The 25,516-nt window shown below is 47.6% G+C and overlaps 2 protein-coding genes across 3 annotated transcripts in view; both read left to right on the top strand.

Annotated features, from left to right (window-relative positions):
• Positions 1-25,516, top strand: part of LOC119458055 (myosin light chain kinase, smooth muscle-like) — a 205,612-nt gene that overhangs the window by 78,836 nt on the left and 101,260 nt on the right. The gene's annotated exons all lie outside the window — the stretch shown is intronic.
• On the top strand, positions 17,693-20,627 carry LOC119458077 (mitochondrial sodium/calcium exchanger protein). Its single transcript, XM_037719891.2, has one exon. The coding sequence runs from the start codon at positions 18,130-18,132 to the stop codon at positions 20,068-20,070; it is 1,941 nt and encodes a 646-aa protein (XP_037575819.1). The 5' UTR covers positions 17,693-18,129; the 3' UTR covers positions 20,071-20,627.

Here is a 25,516-nt window from a genome sequence, read left to right as displayed (position 1 = left end):
CCTTTTGGGTGAAACTGCGACAATTTTTGTTTTATCATGCTATGCAAAAAGGCTAAAAGTGTAACGTTGCAGTGCAGCACACGAATGACTGCTCTCACCCTCTCTGCATGCAACCTCCAGGGTCTTGTGGGAGAAAAAACCGTGCGGTCGCATTCACAAGGCAGTTCGACAAAGGCTGACGTATACTTTCACCGTCTTCCTGAAGGAAGAAACTTACGGGTCGTCATTGATGCAGGCGAAGTGGCCTGCGTAGAGTTTTTATTTAAAATCCTCCTTCTCTACGTCTTCGGCATAACTGCCCACAATGAAGACGGATGGACAGTCGGTCGGTTGGTCGGTCGGATATATCATGCCGGACGGATCATGCTGAACGGACGGGTACATCACACGTCATATTTTCGTAAGAACCTTTGGCATTTGTAAAGAGCACTGCAGGGAAATGATTAACATATTTTTACTGTTTTACACGCGATCAATGACGTTATCAACCAATGGCCACGTCGGAAGCCGGCCCATGATGTACAAGGCGAGTTACAAAGCGTGTCAGTAACAAAGCGTGTCAATAACAAATCATGTCAGTACAAAGTGTGTCAGTAGCTTACTCTTCATTAACTTAACGGTACACTTGACGAGTTCCGTATAGTGCAAAAGAGACTGTGGGAGAGAGAAAGAAAACAAATATAGGGAAGAAAAGGGAGGTCAACAACAACAGCGTCCGGTTTGCTACCGTACATTCGGGGTAAGAGAAAGGGAAAAAGAACAAGGAAAAGAGTGCGAGTGAGCAGTGCACACACACAGGAAGATGTACAGGAGGACTGTATACGGTTCGGCCCAGGTCGGTGCCCTTCAAAAACTGCACTAGCGCACGAATAACTTTTATGCCAGCGACGGATGTAGCCATGATCCTATTATGTTAGACTCAGAAAATGGTCTAATGTCCTGCCGGTACAATGTTGTCAGGAGAGAGAGGTGTTAAATGTCGTTCTGATGACAGGAGCACGTGCAGCAGGTGCTGGATGGTTTCCTCGCACCTACAGGAGTCGCACTTAGACTACATCAGCCATTTCAACACGCTAACAACAAGCGTTCGTAAATGCCACTCCCGGCCACAAACGGTAAGATGTTGCTTCTTGGCGGGAAAGTGCCATGGTTGGCAATTGCGGATGTTGCGAAGGGTCCGGGTTACGACACATTTACGGAGTATCTTCGGTACGTTGCAGCATCTGCCGGAGACTAACCGGCTGCATTTTGCATGATTCCAGGGACTATGCGAATGTTTTAAGAGGTCCACAATGCGTTGTGCCTAGGTGGCATAAGGCGGTGCACGTTACCTTTTCGGGACCTGACGACGAGGAGCGCCTGCAGGTGGTGAAATCCACCGGTATTTGTCACGTAAAAAAAAAAAAAAACGCTCATCCCTGCTTTGGCCTGGTGCTATAAACACGAAGCCAGGATCACGACTAGGGACGACTCCATCAGCGTAACAACTTCGCCGGCAGCCTTCAGACAAAAATTAACAACGACATCAAGTTTTCAGTGTCTTTGATGAGGCTTCTCACTGAAGGGGCTGCCGTGTTGTGGCAATGAGCGAAGGCCATCCAGGGCGCCCTATATACACGGGGCAAGGGCTTGCGAGAATCAAGTGATTCGCTTCTCCTTCCTTTATCTGACGCTCGATTTTCTTCTGTGCGAACCTGGCTTCCGTGAAAAAAAAAAGAATAAGAAAAGAAGGTTTTGTGTGCCTATACCGCCTCTCGACATGCCGGAGTTTGGCCCGAAACCTTTCCGATTCCGCGTATCAGTGCACTTTGTTGATACCGTAAATGTGCGCGTAGAACCTTCCATTGCTCTTAAGATCACTTCTTCGAAAGCGTGGGAATGCCCATCCCTACATATATTCTCCTCGTAAAGTCTATACGATTTCCAGTCAACCTGTCTCGAAATAAAACAGGAAAGAGTGATTATTTGATTGATTGATGGGCTCTACATACCACAAGAGAGGGAGAAGAAAATACAGGGTGGTAGACCAGTTGTTCTGGTTAAATTCCGACGGCCCTTTATTTTGTTTTAACTTTTATTTACGTACACCCAGTACTCCGAGTGTACACGAGTGTCCTTGCTTTCCGCTCCCATCCGAATGCGAGCGCTGTCGCCGGGAATCGAACCCGCGACTTCGTGCTCAGAAGTAGAACGCCGTATATCCAATGAACCACCACGGTGAGTAAGGCAAAGAACCGACCTGATCCTTTATTATCAGGTAGGATGAAAATATGGCCGTTGGGGTGAGTGTCAAGGTCTGAGAATCATTCAGCTTTGGGACAGACGAGTCGCGCTCTTGTCGCTTAAAGGCCAAAGTCTGTGTTGAGAAGCCAGTTAAAGCAGACTCGTGCTTCTGGGATTTGTCCTGAAGCCTTTTTTAAAGTGAATGATGAGCCGTTTAAGTCGCACATAGTAGCCCAAATCAGGCGTCGCCATAAGTATGTCTTTAAGTCTCTCCCGGTCAAGTCGACTTGGTGAGAAATCTTGTGCCCTCATGAATGCAAATGAGTACCCTATTTTTTACACGAATGGCACACATTTGCGAGGTTTTACCATTTGGTGAGCTTAAAGTGAGTTCCTCGTGGATATCCACAGAGACCTGTCTACGCCCAATAAATGCTGAAGAAGCAAATTATCATTTAACGGACCAACCGGCGAATAGTTGCCGATAAGTGAGGCTCTCAAGTTATGTGAACGGACAACTGATTCGCATAAATAAATTGCTGAAGCACTGAAGCTTGACGTGCGTATTTCGAGACCCCTGGCGTTCCACTGAAGAAGTGCAATTGATTTGCTCCAGAAACGTCGCAACGGTTGCGCAAGGCAGGCCACTGCGCTGACGGGAGCTTGTTGAATCTAAGGTGTTCAAAATTCGCCGTGTACTCACAGTGACTGGCAAAATATTAAAAAAAGAGTGAACTTGCTAAAGCAGTGTTGTGGCATGACTACACGCTCTCTAGTTAACTCTATACAGTTGTGCACAGTAGACGTACACAGTGCTACTTGCGCTTACGGTGAGGCTTCTACCCAAAGTGATATTTGAATACGTCAACTTGCTGTCTTCTTTGTTTGTGCGCTCAGCGCGTCAGCGTTACCCAAAAACTGGGCTGTTAGTTACGCAGTTTAAGGGAAACTTTAAAGAGGCAATAATAAAGAATATTAACTTAAGCTGTAACCTGCGCCGTCTAACTGACACCAACATCTCATTGCATACAGCTAACAAAAAAAAAAAAAAAACTTAATATGTACTAAGAGATTACGCTTATGCAACAGCAAAACGGCTACTCTTATTTCCATGAAATCCAGAAAATGGACGACGAATGGCGACGTCAAGTTACCACACCAGAACGCCGTGACGTCAAGGATTGTGACTGCGCTTACTCCAGTCTATGTAGTTTACTGTTTATTAATAAGGAAGGCGTGCGTTGCGCTGAATAGGAATTAAAGACTAAACCTAGCAAGGTTAGAGAACTGTTGCTGCGCAAGAGACATCTCTAATACCAAAAAGTGCATTGAAATCTGTGACGTCACGCTGACGTACCGGCGCTCAGGTTTAGAAATTTAAAAAAGGAAAGGGAAGTTTCACCTTCATTTTGTTGAAGTAATAAACTAGCATTTTTTTCTTCCGCCAAGTCAAAGAACGTAGAGCCTTGAAAGAATGTTTTACCAGTCTCAACTTAGAACAGGACGACAGGATGAAGATGCACGCGAAAAGAAAACGCTAACTTTATCGGCGCCGTGCTTCAACCGCACCAGAAGGCCACAACCGTTTCCCAAATCACCTTTTACGTTGTCTGTCAATTAAAAATAACAGAGCCGCTATTGGGGTCGCCTTTGTCGGGCAGACACTGAAAAGATCGGGCACAAGGGCTTTTGCGCTTCAACTTGCGTCGTGCATGTCGCCGCATTAATAGCAAATGAGCTCTTCGCTCTCGACGCAGGGCGGTTGTTGCCCTTGTGTGGTGAGGCCTTTTGTAAACAAGAACACAATTAGTAATTAAGCGAGGAGCTCAGGGCTGTTCAGGCGTGCTGTACCGCAAAAAACAAAGTGCATATGGAAATTTTGAGTGCAATAAAATCCGTCCAAAAGCCTCACTCTCGCGCGAACAGCTGGAAATAAGTTGTACCTCAGTTTCTACCTCTTTCGTTAATTGGTTTGGGCCAACGGCTAATCCATTAATTCTCCGACACAAAAGCGCCTGCTTTCGTTTTTCAGGAGCGGAAGCGAACTCGTTAGTTGGCGCCAGCTAATGAATTGAGTAGGTCTTACAATCTTACTTCGCGGCATATAGGTCACGTCGATAAACAAATCCCGCCACGTGCGCCGAACTTCAGGTGCAAAAATTCCGGGCGTAGTGTGCTAATATTCCAGTGCCTAGAGTTGTGCCTTGCTTTTATATCAACCGCAGACCTTGAGAGAGGGAGAGCCCCGGAGGACGCACTGTGCGCGAAGCGGCGACTTCGGCAAATGGCGGCCGTTTCCCGTGGGGCTCACAAAAATAAAAGAGGTGTGGTATATTGAGATGGCGCTCGCAACATCGTCGGTGCTGTGCAGTGTACACCATCACAGGGCGCATTAACTGTTCATCATTAATCCAACGGTAGGTTTCTAACGCTGCGATTAAGCAATTACAGTTCATAACGGTTCACGTGCGCTGTGCAGGAACGAAAACAGCGTCTTTCATTTCAGACTGGTATAATATATCATAAGTATATCTAAAAGCAACCCCAACCAAAGTTATACCATTCTTCGGTGGAGGGAGGGAGAGATAGAAAAAGGAACGACAGGATGGTTAACCATGGCGCACGTCCGGTTGGCTACATTTTACTTCAGTAAAGGAATGCGGGGGGGGGGGGGAGAAAGGAAAGGGAGGGAACGAGCACTAGTTGCGCGCCCACGTGAAAATGCACTTATAATCTATATAAAAGTTGCAGGGAGCTGTCGACTCCAGGAACTGCAGTAATTTTCTCATTGGTTTCTGCAATAGCCTACGCCATACTGGGGGAAAAGTAGAAAACACGTCACACAAAATATTCAAGTGACAAAAAGATAGGTTCAAGCGAAAGGCATACAATGAAAAAAAAAAAAAAAAAAAAACTGGCTTGTGTCTTTGCCAACGTTCCCAAGGTTTTGCGAGGCTTTCCCGCAATTTGCTTTCCTGTTCCGTGTTACGGACCGGGACAAATATTTGTCCCGCACACAGACTTGCTGAAAACTCGTAGCCGTGATTCCCCCCAGAAGCGCGGGTGCTCGACAAGTTTATTAAAAAAACAGTGTGCGGTTTGCAACGAAATGATCTTCATCTTCGCTGAACTATAATCTTACCTTCCGTGTAGCCAACGTTCCAGCAAAGAGGGAATTCACTATGTTGAATAGCTTGTCGATAGACGACCGAGTAAAATGTGCGTGGAACACGTTACGGCGGATTTTAAGGTGACGTTCAACTTCGGCGTAAATTTTGACAAATCCTCTGATCGTTAATAACGATCAGAAAATGCCGTATTTGTGGGAGGAAAAGCAAATAGCGGAGGAGCCAGAGAGAGAGAAAAAAGGGGGGGGGGGAGAGGGGGTTCTTAGTCTTATTGTGTGTTCGGAATCGACATCGTCATCCTAACAACTGTTTGCAGACATAAATCGGGGAGATGGGTACGTGCACATCACCAACTTTTTATATAGAATTCCATGCAGCAGTCTTTTTTTTTTTTTTAATCGACCGTAGCGGGTTTAAGGGGTAAGCGCTTCGCTAGTAAACTTTTCTTGACCCTCGGCCGAGGCACACGAACCCTACAATTCTAGACTGCTGTTCTCAGTCGGGCGACCAACAAATTTCATCGCTATAATTCTAATCTACGCGCAAGGCTAGCTATGCGAGAACTACGCTTTATCGCAGAACCCGCATCGCATACACCAGTGGTGCAGGCAGCACAGTTACTGTCAGACTTAACCCAAACAATCAAGACGCATCTCTATAGCTGTTAACTTTAACAAACGCAGGCTGTAAGGGGAAAACATCGAAGGCTTTATAAGGTAGACGCACCAGCCCTTCAGGGCGCCCCAACCAGAACTCCCCAGCACCATCCGCAGGAGAAACGCAAAGGCGTTTAATGACCAATTTGTGTTAAGTGGGATGAAGGCTGTATACTTTCCAACTTCATAGTGTCGCAAGGATTACAAGCAGCATAATTTTGCGTTCTCTGCGCACTGCTCATGTCCAAGACCGCATAATGCTATAATGCAGAGCAACAGCGAGCTTGGCGAGTTTGATTTCAATCATAATGAAGGCTACACATGTTCCTCCCCTAGTAAGCATGCCTAGACGTGAGTTATTTTTAGTTCAATACACCACGAATAAATCAGATAATCTTGTATTTGCCAACCTATGTCTGCAATGAAAAAAAAAATCCTCTTGCAGAAAACGGGGGGAGGTCGGTTATTTAATACGGCGTCTTAGTTTGATCACCGTCTATCTGCTAAACTGCATCCACATCTTATCGTCCACAGGTTCTGTAAATGACGTGTTGCTTGACGACCAGCGCGCGTATTCTAAAGCGCCGAACACCCTAAGCATGGATATCTAAGGAACGTCTTTAGCGTGTGAATAGGGTTATTTAACAAAATTTGTTCACAAGCTGGCTTTGTGCATCCGCCCCCTTCACGTTTGCAGTCCCTTGCACGTGGCTAACAATTTCCAAGACACTGAGGCTCGACATGCCGTGTACTGCAAATGTGGCGCGCACATCGAGCAAATTTCGAAAACCCGGGCCCAAACTCTTTGACAGCTGTAAAGCCACGAAACAGAAGCAAGAAGAATCAGAGAAGACTCTCTATCACAGGCCCTCTTGGAGCGTTTTATTTATTCATTTTTCTATCTTTTCTACAGTTTATTTGTTTAGTATGCATTTTTCCACGCCATGTGGGCTTATCGCCTCAGACGGGGAAAGAGCGGCCTTTTGTCATGCCTCCTACGCGACGATCCCAGACGAAGATCGAGACGCCGAACCCTCGATGAAGAGACGGCCTTATATAATGCAGCTTGTGTGTGCTAAAAACATACAAAACCGAGCTCGTTCGAAACATTGGGCCCATTTTTCTCATTTTCCACAACGCTTGCCGTTAACACCACGTGACTAAAGAAAACTTACAAGGCTAATTTTAGGGGAAAGTATATAGTCAATGACGAGGATTTTGGCTTTCTATTTTTTTTTTAATTTCGATATCTTAAAGCTCAAAACAAAAGCGTTGAGAACGCCTGTGCTGAGAAAACAGCACAAGTAGTCTTGGGCAACCTCGTTGAATGAAAAGGGGCCTAAAGTAGCAAACTCTTTACGCAGGCCTGCTCTATGTGTAACACAAAAAAAAAATTCTGTGGACCAATAGAAGTGCGCTTACTTGGTTTCCTTTATACGTACTCGAATGTGACGAACAGCGCAGGAATCGGGAATAAATCATGGTTGAAAAAAAAAAAACGCGTGTCATCCTTGCGCATTTTTTATCGCACAGCTGAATAATTCATTCTGTCCAACTATCATCGCATGGCTAATATTACAGCTAGACAGGACACACTTTCGTTACCCCGCCTTTCTCATTGTAGAAAATTGACATTAAATTCTGGGGTTTTACATGCCAAAACCACGATATAATTACGAGGCAGACTGTAGTGACGGACTCCGGATTAATTTGGCTACCTGGGGTTCTTACCCAACACACGTTACACGGGCATTTTTTTGCATTTCATCTATTGAAATGCGGCCGCCGCGGCTGGGACTCGATCCCGCGTCCTCGTGCTTAGAACGAGGGTGGTTGCTTGGACTAGTCGGTAATTCACGGTAAAAAAACGACGTACAGCGCGAAAGGACAAGGACTGATAGAGACGACAAACACTGCGCTGTGTTTGTCGTCTCTATCAGTCCTTGTCCTTTCACGCTGTACGTCGTTCTTTACCTCGTGCTTAGTAGCGCAATGCCAAAGCCGCGCACTACGCTACCACGGCAGGTCATCGTAGAAACGTATTCCGCCATTGTTTATTTCATAAGAGTTATCGTAACAATTCATTCCTTAAGGATAGGCTACTAACAAAACCATATCCTGCAGTTCTACACGCATCGATCCCTATCATAAAGTAGGTATTCCATTTTCAAACCCTAAACGTTATCATGAATCATATAATCCCAGTGCATGTTCGTGTTGGAATCGCCTTCCACTCAATGGTGTTGCAATTAAATGTATATTTGCTGATAGAAAGTGCTGCTAGGAACCTGAATTGTCAATAACTACATGGTTGTCAATTGTATTATATTGTTTCTATTGTTGCTGTTGTATTGCATTTATTAACATTGTACCCGCTCCCCTCTCCAGTGCCCTACGACCTAGAGGGTAAGTGAATGATAATGAATGAATGAATGAATGAATGAATGAATGAATGAATGAATGAATGAATGAATGAATGAATAAATAAATAAATAAATAAATAAATAAATAAATAAAAGGCTTAGAAATGTCGGTAGTGTAACTTAAATTTCCACGGCAGGCAAACGAGCGGAACGAAATCTAACCTCTTCGGCGCCGCATCTCCCCTTAATTGTTTGTCAGGCCAAATAAATGATACGATCCAAGCATCGCATTCTTCCGCTTCGTGACAATTAAGGCTTGTTTTGTCACAAGTACGCGCGCATTGACCCGCATATCACCGGCGATATCGGCTGCGACAGAATTTTTTCGTTGACAGCGTGTGGTTTCCTACTATCTCGTGCATGCTTGTCTCTTGGCTTGCTCTGAACTCGGCTGCAGAAGCCAGTTCCGCTAACGCGACGGCGGAATAGTTTTGTGATGTGTCACGAGGCGCAGCTCTTCGCCGCTCGCTTGATGCACCGCGACTAGACGGGTCGCTCATTTTCTCGTGCAACAACAAGCTCGTCTGCAAACCAAGCAAACGCCTAAGGTAGTCGGGAGAAATTTAAGCCACGAATGGGGGTGGGCGACGCCTACGTAATTATGTCACCACTGGTGCCTGTCGTGCCTTCTACATTATTTTTACGTTTCGACCAAACCTTGGTTCCCCCTCTCACTGCTTCCTTAATGACTGCCATCAAAAGAGATTTAAACTAACACCAGAAGTCTATACAGTTTTTCTTACGACATCCGGGCTGATAATGATCTCAACGGGGCGCAATAGGAGAAAAATCGCCAGTATACTTGTGATTGTGTGGTTTCCTCGTAAGCTGTGAATAACGAAAACGTTAGAAAAAGACAGTGGCGGACGCTACGAACTTGTACTGTGATTATTACGCTGTGAATTATTCGACATAACTCCGAACTATTTGGAATCAAATGTCTTTAGAGAATTTGATGTCTACATCGTTTCTATTAGTACATCATTTCTAGGAGATGTTGACACCTATTACTTGTGCTGGCGCTGAATATGAATATATAATAATAAAGATGCGTGATGATGCTCAGCAAAATGGCGGCGCTCTACCGATTAAAGGCCGCAGAAATGCGCATGAAAGTCACGTGACCACATATGGTCCGGTTACTTAAAAGCGCTGAATGTAAGGTCACAAAAGGCCACAAAAAGTCAGATTGTGTAATTAAAACGCGTGAAATCAGCCTGTAACGCTTGAATTATGGGGCTCTGAATGTCACCGTTGTATTTTACAGGATGAAGGAGGAGTCATCTTCCCTGAGGACATTTCCTACTAACGTTTTCTTCAGAAAATCAAGTTACTTGCGCTTTTTTTTTTTTTTTTTCACTGCTCTGCTGACCTATGTACAAAAGACAGATTTTCGCTGTAGATCATAACGGTGCACTTCTCCACCTCCTGCCTTTGAGAAATTGTTCTTCAACACGCAGCTTTTTGTTTCGGAAGCTTTCTACAACGTTCTGCTTTGCGCTTAGGAACCTGCTCAAGTAAGGAAGCGTGTAAAAGCTGACTGAAAGCGCAGAACGGGCAGTACCTTTTTTTTTTTCGTCCTATATTCATTCACTCTTACAGTTTCGCTCGAAGGGCAAATAAATGACAGTGATAGCAAGCATGCGAGGCCCGTGCTGTTGCGCAGCGTAAACTGAACCCCGGTTGGTAACATGCGTCATTGATATATCCGACGCAACTGTGAGTGCGTATGTGGCGAAACTGCATCGTTACATATCTCCGGCGGTATATATCGCGCGCTCGCGCTCATTCACATGTTCAAAGATGAGCAAAAGTAGTGAGAACTTGGGGAATAGGAATATATTCATGATCTGTCAGCGCAACAACCAAGGTCGATACACATGGGTCGCGAAGCTTCGGGCGAAAAACGGTCCAGAACCAATTGTCACCAATACCAGCAAGGGCGGTTATGGGAGCAGCGATCGAAGCACGACTAAGTGAGGAGGGAACAAACATTGCTAAATAAAAACCCTTTTTAATTAAAAACAAGACATAAAACGACCTCATTCAAAGAAAATAATATTTCGCATGAATCTTATATAGGTGTGGCGAGGGAAGAAAATAATTCTTTCCCTTCACAATTAACGATGAATACCTGTTTTTCAGCGCCCGATAAAGAGCGTGTTCACGACGCTATCAGTTGCAATGATCTGCAGCTCTCATAGTATGCAGAAGGACGTGCTCGTAAAGTTCACCTGCTAATACACGCCCCCTTCGCATGTTGTGTTGTTTAGCTCGTCAACATTTGCCTGAGTTCTGGTGGCGGTGTACTTGCGAGGTCTATTTCATCCTCGGTAACGTGTTCAATAAAAAGTAGTGATTTTCGACCACCGGATAATTTTTCACTTACCTGCCTTCATGCGGCCGCGCTGGCCGACCGGCTTGGCACTCGACGATGCGACCAGTACTCAACACAGAAAGGTTTTTTTTTTTGGCCCCTAAAAAGAAACAATGCGCATGGGTGCCATTGCGACACGGCTGGCGTTTCACTGCATCGCTTTGTGCGCTGAAAGCTCGAAACGGCCATCACTTCGAATTGCGGGACATTTAAAATACGGCCTTAATGGCAGACCACCTAAATGAATTTCGCGGCTTTGGCAACTAAAATGACGTCACTTCTTTTTTTTTTTTTAGCGGATATGGCGTGACATCAATTTTTGCTCAGCCGGAAGTGTTCCTTCGTCACACCGATGGCGCTAAGCCCTATAGTGCTTGCTGAGGTATAACACAACGACGTTCGTCACTTTTTCACCGTAGTTTTCGCTGATTCCGCGTAGAAGTTCGATTGGCTGATTGTTTAATTCCTTCATTCATCGGATTTAACGTCCTGAATAACCCACCGCGGCAGCTCTGTGACTATGGTGTTGCGCGACTGATCTCGAGAACGCGGTTTCGATCCTGACCGCGGCGGCCGCATTTCGATGGGGGTGAAATGCGCAAGCGCCCGCGTGCTTAGAATTACGGCAAAGAACCCCAGGTGGTCGAAATTAATCCGGAGTCCCCCATATACGTCGTGCCTCATAGTCATATATTCGCACGTAGAATCCCAGAATGTTTCAACGTGCTGAAAACAACAGTGCTGTGGTGGGCTGCGGATTAATTTTGAGCACCTGGGGTTCTTTAACCTGCTCTAATATCTAAATATTAGAAGTATGTATGGTACAGACTACATACTTCTCTGTAGTCTTAATTGCGGATCCCGTTCATGCTGTACCTCACGTAATACAATACCAACAAGACCATCAGTCGGTTCTTTTGCACATGTGCTTTTGCCTTTCACCCCCGGCATTTCACCCCCATGGAAATGTGACAGCGCAGCATAAAATCGAACCTGCGCCCTTGTGTTCAACAGCAGGACGCGACAGTCACTGACCCACCGCGCGAGTGTACAAACTTCTCGACCTTCCCGCGGCACTGGAGACTCGTGTATGAGCGAAATGGAATGTTGAGGCATTTAAAAAAGCGCCCGTTCGCCGAGCCGCTCTCGGCATTAGCGAAAGTCAGCCAGGCGGCCTTTTATGCGCGGCGCCCGAATTGCATGAGAGCTCGTCGTTGCCTCAACCCCGCGCCGCCGAGCGCTGACAAATCCGGCGCCCGCCGGGCCGCAGCGGGTGAATGAAGATCGGTTACACTTTCGCAACACACCCACGGCCAAACATCCGACCCGCCTGCCGCTGGAGCCGTGAAGGGCGTCGCTTCATGTTCCGCCAGAATGCCCAGGGTTGGGCACAGCAGCAACGAGGAGCATGCATCCTTCGTTTTCCAGTGCGCGAACCATCCGCTGCCCGGCGGCGTTTCCCAGAATGCGCGCGCCGCCTGATCCTCGCGAGGAGCCCCACACCACCTGGCGAGTGCCACCCGTTTCCGTGGTACGTGCTTAGTTCCCATTTCACGCTTATTTTTTTTTTTAAACAGCCCCGAGAGGTGATGCGTGACTTTCTGCTACGTGGATTTCTGTCGCTTCATAGCTGGCGCTGCCTTTGCGTAGGTACGTGCAGCGCGTATCTAACGGGCCAGACACGCGCTTCGCTCCGAAACGTCCGTGCGCGTACGTTATCGGGGTCGAGGTCGATTTTGCGTTGTCTCGTATACCGGTGTAAACGTCGTGCCAGTCCTGATAGGCGTGCCTCGGTACTCGAGTTTAATAGCCAGTTTTTATTTGCGGATGTTGAGAAGAAATTTATGGAGTAGCGCTTCTCGGCTACGACGCTTTGCAGTGAGACGGAGGGAAAACATAGGTGTGAACGCGAAATAGAGGGGAATATGCACAGTGGCCGGAACCCGTTTTCCAAGACGCTGCCAGTTTTGCTATCCTGTTCATTGAAAGCTGAGGCAAGATCTGCCTTTATTTTTTTTTGTTCCTTTTTCTCCACAATATCTGAATGACACTGAAAATTCGTGCATCGCAGATGAATAAGTTGTAACTGTGTTGCGCTAAACTATGCTAAAAAGAAGTATTCAGGACGTCGTTAGTCACTTTTTGCTCAAGCTCATTGGTCAGCCACTCATCTAGCAGCTTAAGCGAAAGGGACTTAAGTTGGAGGTCGTGGGTGTGCATCGAGTCCACCGTTGGCGGCATTTCTACCGGTACGGATTTCTGCAGCGCGCATAAGCTGGAATTTTGGTGCACATATTAAGCACCAGATAACTGAAGTTAATTGCTGCACACTCCACTATGCCACTTCTGAGGGCCCGGATTTAGCTTCTAGACTTCGGAAACCATCAATAAATCCTTAATGGAACGATTTCTTCTTTAGCTTCACTGCTCCAGTTTTTGACACTCATCTTGTGTGCAGATCGTGGAGCCCTGTTTAAGAAATTTCGCAGTTGTTCAGCGTCGTATTAGAATATTACATGCACGGGAAATTGTGCTTTAAAACATAATTGTTTCGAGCAATGTGTATGTTCAGATACTATATGCAAAGTGCTGCACTTTGCCATGGGAGCAGACTTTTGTACCGCCGCGAAGACTGCGCAGCATGCAACTACTGTAACGTAACGAATTCCACACGTTCATCTCTCAGTGATGCTCAGTCATTGACATTTCCAAGGGCTCATAGACTTCGGCAGATAGTTCGCAGTAATGGTATTTAACCTGACACGATTATGCGACCAATGTCTTCATGAATGTAAACATGGCGGTATTTGATTGGGCATTTATATGTATAAGTGTTATTAATTGGGCATATCTCTATGTATCGTATTATAATACGATACCACAACCAATGTGATTGCTTCAGCGTTCACATTGGGTGGCACAGTGAATTTCGATCCCTTCTTGAGTATTTGTGGCACGGAGTCAGGTAAGATGACGTCTTCCAGAAACAAAAGGGCTTCTGTGCAATTAATGTCCTCTTCACGGTAACCTTCGGCATAGTGGTTTATCCTCGTGTGTTTCATGTTCCTCAAGAATAGCGGTGAATTCGCCGACGCGAAATCGCTGCATGTGATACTGAAAACTGTTTCCTCCGCTCGCTAGGCTGTGTGTTAAGGCGCTGCTGTTGGCAGGTGAAGTTTCAGCTCTGGTTGCCCATAGCCACATTTGTACGTTGTAGGGGTCTGTATGCGACTCAGGGGTCGGAGGAGGGGAGGAGGGAGTGGGAGGGGGGGGGGGGAGGGGCAAGGGGTCATATGCGAAGTTCCTGTCCATGCCTGTGTTGTCCTTGTACTCTAATAACCTATTTTTCTTCTTTATTTTATCCGTGATCCACAGACTTCCTCTGTTAGTGTTTTGCCATCTTTTTACACTTTCGACGGTATTTTGGATTTTAATTACCGTTTTTGTTTTTCTTGTTTTCCCTAAATATAATTGTGGGATTGCCGGCTTTTTCTGTGGCCAATTTTCCCAATTTTCACATTTAATAAAGAATTGCACATTTTCAAATATCTATGTTGTAGTTTCATTTTGTGAAAACAAACTCGCTAACTTTCATGGAGTACTTACTCAAGAACTTGGACTCTTAGTAATAGCCATTACCCGCACTCCTCATGTAATAGAGCGGAAAAAAAAAAAGGAAACGGGGGGTGGGGGGGGGGGGGGGGGGTAGGGTTTTGCCTCGTATACATGAGCCTTATTCTGATTACATTAACATCAGAATCCTAAACACAAAAAATAACACTATATGACATGAAGCCCGAAAGAAATCGATGCACTATGGTACACTCAACCATAAAAGGGTCAGACCAGGTGGTAGTATCCAAAAACAATCCTCAACGTCAGTGCATGCACGTATTGCGCTTCTTTTGCCATTTAAACGCGGTGGTTGGAGCCCGCAGCCGAACCTGAAATTTCCGAATCAGTTTGAAAATGCCGCTTAAGTAGAGGGCCCCGCAAAGCTCCGGTCACACCGAAGGCGTTCTGAAACAGAGCAGAAGAAATTGCGACTCTCGCTCACTCGTTTGTTCGCGCCAATTGTGCCCTGCCTTTAACAGGCAATTCCCGCCTTTTTTTAACAATACTAAAAATTATCATTTTCAAAGGGCATTAACAATCCTTTCACCGGTAGGGTGGTTCAATTTGCTTAGAAACTCATCAATAATTTAAAATAACCAATAAACGAGGTACCGAATTCGATATGATAGCTATTTCGTGTGACGTCTACGAGGATTCGATGACGTCAGATCCTGCACCACCGCTTCAATCGTGCACCACTAATTGATATCTGTTGCGATAGGTTTTGGCACGCTTTTCGTTCCAAGCTTCGCGACTTATTTAGATGGACCTTGACGTACATCCAAAGTTTTACTAAGATCAGTGGACATCGAAAAATCGCCGGAGTTGCCCTTTAACGAGGCGCTACGCCAAAGAGCGCCGCTCGGGAAGCAGAGCCATTCTATCTGGCGCGGTAGGTAGCGCAGATCGATATGGCGAGCACAGATACGCGGAAGCTAACAGGTGCCCGTCTTACGAGTCTCCCGGAAAGAGGAAAACCTATCTGAATGCCCTCGGGGTCTAAAAAGGAGAGGAGGCGGTGTTCGCGCACAGGCAATGTTTGCGCATCGAACACACACGGGAACGAAGTTGGTCCGGCTGCAGCTCGTTTGCGCGGCGGAGAGCACGTCCGTCTCTCTTGGCTTTCAGGGGCGAGCCTCTTGTGTTCCCACGACGTTTGCGCAGGCCGGCCCTCAGAAGGTTGAGGCCGCCGCCGCGTCACCAAACTTTCATCAGACGCGCTCGCTCATTTCCCCACTCGGCTTTCAAAACTAGCGCGATCGCGGTTTTTGGAAGCTTCGAGTCTACCTTGTGTCTACCTCTGCCCGTGCCTCACGGTGGCGGCCGTTCCGCCGCCCTGCCACTTGAGGATAGGCCGCCGCGCAGACCGAGCGCCTGGAAGGTGTTCGCACACTCCTTCCTTTTGTGTTGGCCGCACAGAAACTGGGGTAGTATATGCAGTTCCACGCACGCAACGGCACGGCATGCGCTCTTCCCAGGTTCCGGCTGCGTTAACAAGACGCACATAACAGGACGCTCCCACTCGACGCAGACGAAACGTTATGAGGGCGGTGTACTCGCCGCGGGGGATCAGTGACTGTGCCATTGCGCTGCTGAGACCACGAGGTCGCGGGTTCAATTCCCGGTGGGCGCATTCCGACAGGGGGCGGAATGCAAGAAGGCTCGTGTAACATGCTTGGGGTGCGCACATTATTGGTCACCAGGTAGTCAAGATTGATCCGGATTCTCCTACTATACGGCGTCCCTGTGCAGCTTCGAGAGGTTTAACTCCACAATTTAACTTACCGATATTACTTGAATCACGAAAAATCATTTCTTCGGATTATGCGTCTTTGTGGATCGCGATGCGTCTCACGCTGGATGGGAATGTGATTAGGCAGTATGCGTTAAGTTTCCGCGCTATAGTTAAAATTTCTCTGGTGTTGAAAATTAAAATTTGCCCTTCGCACGATGTTACGAAGCGATAAAGCGTCCGGCGGAGAGTGTGCAAAATCTCACCTGTTGCGCATCATTGGAAATGGAATATATATTGCGTTTTTTGCTATTTTATATAGCACTGCTAGCTATCTTGCAGTATGCTCCTGAGAAAACAATAAAGCTGCCGACTTTTTATTTTATTTTATTCATTTTTAAATAACAACCCGCGGAGACTTCAACTGCTTAGTTGCGAAGTTTCTCCTTTATCAGATGTGCGCAACGCACGCGTGGGACGATGTGTCTGTCGTTATCTTCACGCCTTGCACGATCACCGCGAGCAGTGGTTACGTTTTTGTTTCCGAAACACAGACGCCTTCCTAAATTAAAAAAGAATATATAGGGTTTTACGTGCCAAAACCATGATCTGATTATGAGGCACGCCGTAGTGGGGGACTCCGGAAATTTGGACCACCTGGGGTTCTTTAACGTGCACCTAAATCTAAGTACACGGGTGTTTCCTAAATTCTTAAAACGTATGTCTACATAGAATTTATATGTGTGTCCCAATATAAAGAAGAGCATGACTCTAGACGAGGTTATAGTACGTACCTAAGCGACAAAAAAAAAAAAAAGAAAAGAAAAGCTCGGCTACGTAATGCCATCTGCACCTGTCATTTTTGTTTGTGCGGCCACAACAGCGCCGGAAGTTTGCGTGTTTTCCCCTCCGTCTCCTTAGCAATCAACGCGGCAGACGTGCTGGGCCAACTTTTTTATCTGTGGACAAAGGACGGACCCAAGCTCGTCCTCGTAAGACGCTCGCACCAGCTGGTCCCCAGTGTTGACGATCGCGACGAACACGCAACGCTTTCCACGAGGTCAGCACAGACAAACGCAGGCCAGCCACCGCATCCGCCTCAACGCTCCTTTGTCTTTCCTGAGGCCATTCTTTATCATTTTCTTGCTTTGCGCCGCTCCCTAATCGACAGGAGTAAACATCGATAATGGCGAGAGTATAGCGCGCATTTATAAAACAACGGTTCGTTATCGAACTAAGGGGCGAGCATAGATAAATACGTCGCAGTCTCGGACCTCAAAGCACCAGCGCTGATATAGCGAAATAGGATCCATGTCAACTAATTTACTCGGAGCTATCGTACGGCTTTGTAACGATTTATGGAATAACACCCATTGCGACAGCCTATCAGCAGACAATACAGCGCGTGTATTTCGACAGGATAGCAGTATTACATGTCAAAAGCATGGCGGCACACAAAGCCCGCGGCGAGACAATTAAGAAAAAAAAAAAAGAAATGTGATGCACACATTCTCGTTTCATACGTTGCTGTCTTCTGGAAAGAAGGCCTGAGTACGTGGCAATGACAGCCGTGGCATAGTTGCATATAGTCGTAAACGTCGGCGCTTCTCCCTTGCTGTATCTCTGGGCGAGGGATAGCACCTGGCAAATGATTGGCTGTCCTTGTCCGCAGCAGGCGTTACGTCACCTTTAATCTGCGATGCCCTAGTAATCACTAAAGCGGGCAGCCTGCCGCACGGTGACGGCACGCGTGCAGATCTTCTCGGAGACTGACTATCGACGGACGCAAGTCGCCGGTCGTGCCGTTCTCGTCCATTCCTACCTGGCCACGGTGCAGAGACGCTCACCAGCATTTTGCATTCGTGGGAGGCTTCGCTGCTGGCGCCACCGCCCGGGCCACCAGTACAGCTTGGCCAGTGATGCGTGCGCGCAAGAAATTCCCTCCCACCCGTAGGAAAGTTCAGCTCGAGCTGCGATGGGCACGTCCGCCCTGCACGCCGCGGAAAGCGAGCTTGACTGCAGCTCGGTGAACACCCTCGCCAACGACAGCGCCAGTCGCTGTGCTCTGGCTAGGAGCCTCGACGACTGCGACGCTGGACGTGCGATTCTGCACTACGTGGATTTCCTGTACTGCGGAGGAGACCAGAGTGCTGGCTTCCCCGCGCTGCTGCTTCTAGTCTTGTGGCTCGTCACCCTGTTTGTGGCGCTGGGGTCAACGGCCAGCTCGTACCTGTGTCCGGCGCTCGTGCACATTTCCAAGTCCCTCCAGCTCTCCCAAGGAGTGGCCGGCGTCACTTTTCTGGCGTTCGGTAATGGGGCGCCGGACACTATCGCCACGATCGCCAGCATCCGGCGTGACCGCACCGCGTTGGCTATCGGTGAGCTGTTCGGCGGAGGCACCTATGTCGCGACCATCGTCGTTGGCCTTATCTTCATCAGCAACGACTTCGAGCTGATCCAGTCGTCCCTGCTGAGAGACATTATCTTCTACCTGGCGGCTTCCTTTTGGGCCTTCACACTTTATTCGGGCGGATGCATCAAGCTATCTGACGCGGTTGGCTTCATCGTACTTTACTTGGTCTACATAACGGTTGCGGTGTGGGGCCAGAAATTTCTCGACAGAATATGCAAAATTCAGTTCTGCCGCAAAGCCCCTGCGAGCCGGCGCGTTTCCCGGGTCAGCTACAGCAATATAGATAAGACTATCAGTGAGTCTTCGAGCAGCAGTTCTAGCACCAAGAGTGGCAAATGTGAAGAAGAAAGTCAAGATCTGGCTTCGCTCGCCGAGGCGGACGACGTGGTCCACACGCCACCGCCGTTTCTGACCAGACCCCGCTTGCGTCGATCATCCTCGGGTATCAGTCTGCACCACCACCACGAAAATGCCATCTACTACTTCACCACCTCTGTCGAAGAGCAGCGTGCCGATCCACCGTCACCAGAGGTCGCGGAGCCTCGGCGTCCGTCGCGAACGAGCCAGGCTTCGTTCAACTTCGTCTCTTCGTCGGTGTTTCCTGGTGAGGCGACTCCCCTGCTCAGCCAGTCGTCCGAGGAGAAAGTGCCGCCGACATACAGCGAGTGGATCGAGTTCCTTCTACACATTTCACCCGTGGAACCGGGCGAGTGGAAAGCCAAGCACCTCTGCGGCAAAGTCTACGAAGTGCTGACCCTGCCAATTTCGCTGGTGCTTGTACTGACCATACCCGTGGTGGACCACGAGAACCGTCACGCCAACTGGTCGCGACCGCTGAACGCTCTTCACTGCGTCACTGGTCCGATCGTGGCCCTAAGCGTTTCTGGAATTCTGACCGCACGCATTGGCGGCGTGGTGCCGGCGTGGTGCTTAGTCATTACGTTAGGCCTCGCATTGGCCGGGCTCGTCTGGTTCACATCGTCGGCGCACGAGCCACCGCGCTACCACCTTGTCTTCGCCTACGTCGGCTTCGCTATGTCCATCATTTGGATCTACGGCATCGCCACTGAGATAGTGGCACTCCTCAAGGCATTCGGCGCCCTGTACGGCATCAGTGATGTCCTTCTCGGCATGACCGTTCTCGCCTGGGGCAACAACATCGGGGACCTGGTGACCAACTTGTCGCTGTCGCGCCAAGGCTTTCCGCAGATGGCCATGGCAGCTTGCTTCGCCGGACCCGTGCTAGCGCTACTGCTGGGTATCGGCGTCGCCTTCAGTATGAACCTCGCATCACGATCCGTGGCCTGCATACAGCTCCACTACAGTGAGCTGCTCCCACTCATCTATGGAGCGCTCGTGGTCGTCCTCTTTGTGTTGCTTCTGTCGGCGCTCGTGACGTGGTTTCGCTCATCTCGCGTTGTCGGGGCTATCCTCATGCTGCTCTACGTAACCTTTCTTCTCACTACTGCGCTTGTTGAGTTCAGGCTTACGAGGAAGGGATAACCTACGCAGCCTGCTGCACTTCGTGTCTGCTGCGAGAGCTATCTATATGGGCTCTTGAAGTACTGTTCCGCGTCTCCGGCCGTTTATACAAATGCTCGCAGCTTGAATGCTGTAAGCCAGGCACGTTGCGTGAACACTGCGCACCTCAACTCGCGCACTGCGCTTCTTCCTTAAAAAAAATATCAACTCGGGATATTTGCGGTGAAATCGCGATTGCGCTGCTAGTGTCATCCTGAGACCTCTTACTTTAGCTGTCAGTGTGTTGTCGTTTTAGTTGAACAGAGTCGCTATTTTTATGTTTTAAGATTGTTTCTGGAAATCATACTGTGCTGTCTGCTCTATTTTGAAGTTTGGAAAGCCTGGACAATGCCTTTAATATTTGGCCCGGATATGCGAGCAGCAGAGTTGTTTAAGTGTTTAAGCCTCATTGTTTTAAGCTATTCGCCTCATTTCTTGTGTACCAGAGGGTTTGATTTCGTGGGTTGTAGACGCGCGTTTTTCTTTTTCTGAAGCGCATTTGTCTTGTACATCACCAGAGGCGAGCGTTTATTAAACTTCTTTCAACAATGCGCTGTCGCCGCATACTTGCTTTTTGTTTGTCCTTTTGCGCCCTGTCTTTTTTTCATTGTATGCTGTCACCAGAGTTCATATATTCCTGACGTCAAATTCAAGTTTGATACGGGCTCATTTATATATACTCGTATTGGGGCTTCCAAGCAACGAGGTACTCGTTTTTCTTGTGTGTTAAAACGAAGTAAAATTGTTGAGCATTATCTCGCCGCTTTGGTTGTTTCCTGTGCTCATTGTCTAGGATTCGTATACCATCGGCTCACGTTCAGTTATATGGTGCGACTGACAGGTGCAGTACGGCAAACATTTCCTTGCGCAGTTGCATGTCATCGCGCAGAGGACGAATCGGGATACACAAAGGCTGCATGCCCGAATTCGATCCGTCAAGCGCCGTGGCTCCTGCCCTGATCTTGATTACTTTCCTTTGTTGTACTGCTCATCTTTGTGGCCCTCTTCAGAGTGCTATCTAGCAAAAGCAGCGAATCGCGCACATTCCGCGGTTTTAATATAGCAAAAAGTCGGGATTACCCGCCATGGTTGCTCAGTAGTGTAGGACTGCTAAGCTCGAGGTGGGGGGCATCAAATCCCAGCCCCGGTGGCCGCATTTCGACGAGTGCGAAATGAGAAAACACCCGTGTATTTAGATTTGGGTACACGTTAAAGAACCCCAGGTGGTCCAAATTATTACGGAGTCCCCCACTATGATGTGCCTCATAATCAGACCATGGTTTTGGCCCGTAAAACTTAAAAAAAAGTCGGCACTTGGGGCTGCAGTGTAACGTCTCCCAAGACACTTTTGTATTGTCTTGCATAAAAAGTAAAAAAATAAGAAAGACTAAAGAAAAAAAAAAAGCAAGCAAGCAGGCCGGCATTGCGCATGCGTTTGTTATGTACAGTGTTCAGCGATTGAAACGCGATACTAGATCGGACCGCATGAGGGCCGGCCGTCGGTGCCATCGGCGAACGCTGGGTGATCGCTGAGGGGACCGAATGCAGTTACAATCCATCACAAAGGCACCCGCTTTCATTTGATACAAAAAAAAAATGCATCAGATCGGTGTCCCCACACCCACCGGCGGCGCAAAAAAGTTCCGGCAGCCACGCCACCAGAGTATCGCGTTTCAATCGATGAACACTATTATCGGGCTCAGTATGAGCTACAACGTGCGACCGCGTTGCCCCGTATTGAAACCATTACCCCGGACGCATGGACAAGCGGAACCACTGAAATTGGCATAGATGTGTGTTCGCGGAGTCTTATTGCCTTCTGCATTTAAAAACGTATACATTGCTTTGAAATTGAGGACAATGAGGGCAGATAAAGCGTAATAACCGAAGCCACAAGAACGTGTGAAGCCACAAGCACGAAGATCAGACAAATACTGGCCATCATTCTAGCGCATAGGTCGGCAGTATAAGCGAAGAATCATACTCATCTCACCATTCTTTCTTTCAGGCTTCGCACTAACTCACGTTCACACTCACCTCTACTCACACTCGCCGGCACTCTCTCACTCCTACTCACACTCAGAGGTATTCACTCACGTCCACTCAACACTCACGCCTACCCACACTCACCGCGGTACTCTACTCACTCACTCACGTTCACACTCACGTCCACTCACTCTCACAGATACTCTACTCACTCACGTCAACTCACACTCGCAGGTACTCACATTCAGAGATACTTACTCACGTCCACTCGCACTCACCGGCACTCACTCATGTTCACACTCACGTCCACTCAAACTCATCGGTACTCACGTTCACACGCACGCGTAGCCACACTCACCGGTACTCTACTCACTCACGTTCGCACCTACGTCTACTCACACTCACAGGTACTCACTCACGTTCAAACTCACGTCGACTCACACTCACGTCTTTGAAATGTGCGTGAATGCGTGTTACTCATGAGTGAGTGTGCCGACCGTGTTCGCATGGTGGCTGAACGATCGCAGTGCCAGATGAGCAGGTCGCAGTGAGATGCACAATTTTATCACAAGAACGTGAGAAAAAGACACACTCACACTTGTCCACTTGTTTGTGCTTCTTTTCCGTACGTTCTTGTCACCCAATAGCGCGTTTTACTTCAACCTTGCTCATTTAAAGAAGTCGTATAGCGCCCATATAAATCACAACAGATGAAGCCGAGTCAACCCACCTGAAAAGTGGTCAATTGACTCATGCCGACTAGCTAAGCAGAGCACACAGTAAGCCCTTTTGCGTCGAATCGGCAAAGCGGAACCTTGGTGTGGCGACGCCGGACGCTCAGATCTGATCGCGCTTCCTTGTGTCTTGCCTTGACGCTCCGCATCGCTGCGTTCTTGGTCCACCAGAAAGTTTATTTTATGTAAACTCTGCCGACTCGGGACCTTCTGCCATCGAGTGCCATGCCTTTGAAAGAGCCTATATACGTATCATATACAGGATGTCCCAACTATCATGCACCAAGATTTAAAAATATGCAAATGCCACGTAGCTGGACAGAACTAAGGTAATGTTGTTTGCCGTCGCTTGGAGATATTCAGAATATTTTTTTGCATTCTGCCTAATTACATAATTAGTCTGAATTAATTAATCAACTTCTCAAATATTATAATTAGATTAAATGTGTCAATGACAAAATTGTAGAGCAACGCGAAAGACTCCCGATACAGCATTCTGTTGCTCAATGCGTTCTACATAAAAGTGTTTTTCCGAGCGTGAAAGAAGCCCGCGAATATACGCAAAATTGCCGCGCGACTGACCGCTCGAGGCACTTTGCGTGTATTCGCGGGCACACTAACGGAGCACAGTATGGGCGCGTCCATCCGGAGACAGGGACTGCAGTCGCTCACTTAGGCCTGGTGACTTCCGAAACTGCAGCAACGCATTTGTCGCTTTCTGAGCTCGCGACGCATGTGACCATGGTCCAAGGACCTTTGTCACCGAGAATAATCTTGATAAGTCCAGGTCATCTTACGCGGTGAGGAAGTGAAGGCGCTGGCCGTAAAATGTTTTAACTGGTTTGTCTTGGGCAACATTGTATATTCAACTTAAATGATGTTGGTGTCGTCTTTCTTTTATGTTATTATTATTATTATTATTATTATTATTATTACGCAGGAAGTGAAAAAAAAAATTCGGGCAGAACACATCCCTGACGTCTGTCCATGTAAGCGACGCCTTCTTAGTTTTGGAGAACGGTCCATTGAAACACAGCAGATGATATGTACAGTCGCGAGCAAAAGTTTGGAGACCACGGCATCAGCAAAAAATTTAAATATATTCGAGCACAGCTCCGCGGCCTCGAATTGGCTTAATACGTTCTATTGGTCAAACACGTGCACGTAGGCGTGCGCTCTTCATTTCAGCCGGAATGCCCAGGCTGCGAAGAAAAAAAAAAAAAGAAAAATCGTGGCACCTTTGGCCCACAAACTTTTGCTCGCGACTGTACATACAATGTACAGTTATTTTTATTTACAGGTAGCGACTATGTCTATCGTATCGGGTCCTTGCGTGATTACGCATAATATCGGTCCGCGGACGGTATGTATAGTAAGACGCGTATACTTCGATATGTCCACCGAATATCATCTTATGTATCGAGTCGTCTTGCTCATAGTCGTCTTGCTCAAAGCCCGTAGCTCTTGCTACTGCCTGAAGACCTTGCTCACAGCAAGTCGATCGCGGTTAGAAACGAACACCAAAGTTGGGTAAGAGGGCAAGAGAGCTTGGGTGTCCACCGACTTTCTCTCAACACAATGGCGTGCAGAAGCGAGACAGAAGTACGTACTCACTTTATGAAAACGGCAGTGCACTCCGGCATAGACCGCCGCACGTGATTGACAGAGAGATGTTCGTCATTTTCCTGAAGCTCTGGCTCCGTAAATGGCCCCGGTAATTGGCAACAGCGACAGTCTTAAGGTGTAGATTATGTGACTGATATAAAGACACACTACACTGCACTTTTGCTTGTAGTATACAGTAAAAGTTCGTTAATTCGACGTTGGTGGGATCGTGAAAAATTGTCGAATTATCCGATTAACGAAATATCGAATGAACAACAAAAACGCGAAAATTTCCCCAGCATGCCGTACCTTTATTTGCCAAAGAAGTTTGTAATCTTCATCTCTATTTTCGGGTGAATTTGAGCAGCGACAATAGCTCTAATAGCTGTCAGATGCTCTGTGGCACACGCACCATGCGGAATTTGCTCAAAAAAAGTCCATCCGCTCTGACAAGGCTTCTGCGGCTTCTTTTACCGTGTGTTTCGATGGTTGGGGCAGTTGGTGCCCACTCTTCACCACACAATCGTCAATTTTGAGCTGTACAGTAGCGTTGCTCTTGGCAGTGTTTTTTTTTTTTCTTTTTTGCTCTCTCCGCATCGACTGGGCAAGCTCGCAGGCTGCGACGCTAGGTCAAATTAACAGATGCGCGCTAACATTTTGCCGGATTAACGAGAGTTCCGCTCCATAGACTCCTGTATATAATTGTAGGGATCACGCGCGCATGTCGAATGAGCCGATTTTTCCGAATTAACGGGGGTCGAATTAACGCGCTTTCACTGTACTAGTTACCAGTTCACACCTTTTTGTTCAGATGGTCGAAGCCCTCAAAGTGCCAAGTTTTAAGGCAATACTTTGCACTAGGTTTCTACGCCCACTTAAATTTTGTATTCTTTTCTGGCTGTCTTTATTCTCCGCGTCACATTGTTGCGTACCCTGATGTGAGCTCCTCGTGTTGTTGTATAGGTTTAGTGACGGAAAAAAAGCGTCCCGCCACCCCTGGTAGCTACAGCGGAAGTAAAATGCAGCCGCTTCCCAGCAGTAGAATGATTGCAGTTGCAGAGTGCAAAGAACAATCGTGTCACATCTGCGCTGCTCAAGTGTTT

The sequence above is a fragment of the Dermacentor silvarum genome, chromosome 1 (assembly GCF_013339745.2).
Source record: "Dermacentor silvarum isolate Dsil-2018 chromosome 1, BIME_Dsil_1.4, whole genome shotgun sequence".
Classification (NCBI taxonomy): Eukaryota; Metazoa; Arthropoda; class Arachnida; order Ixodida; family Ixodidae; genus Dermacentor; species Dermacentor silvarum.
The sequence above is the reverse complement of the archived record's forward strand: the minus strand, read 5'-3'. Positions and strand labels throughout refer to the sequence as shown.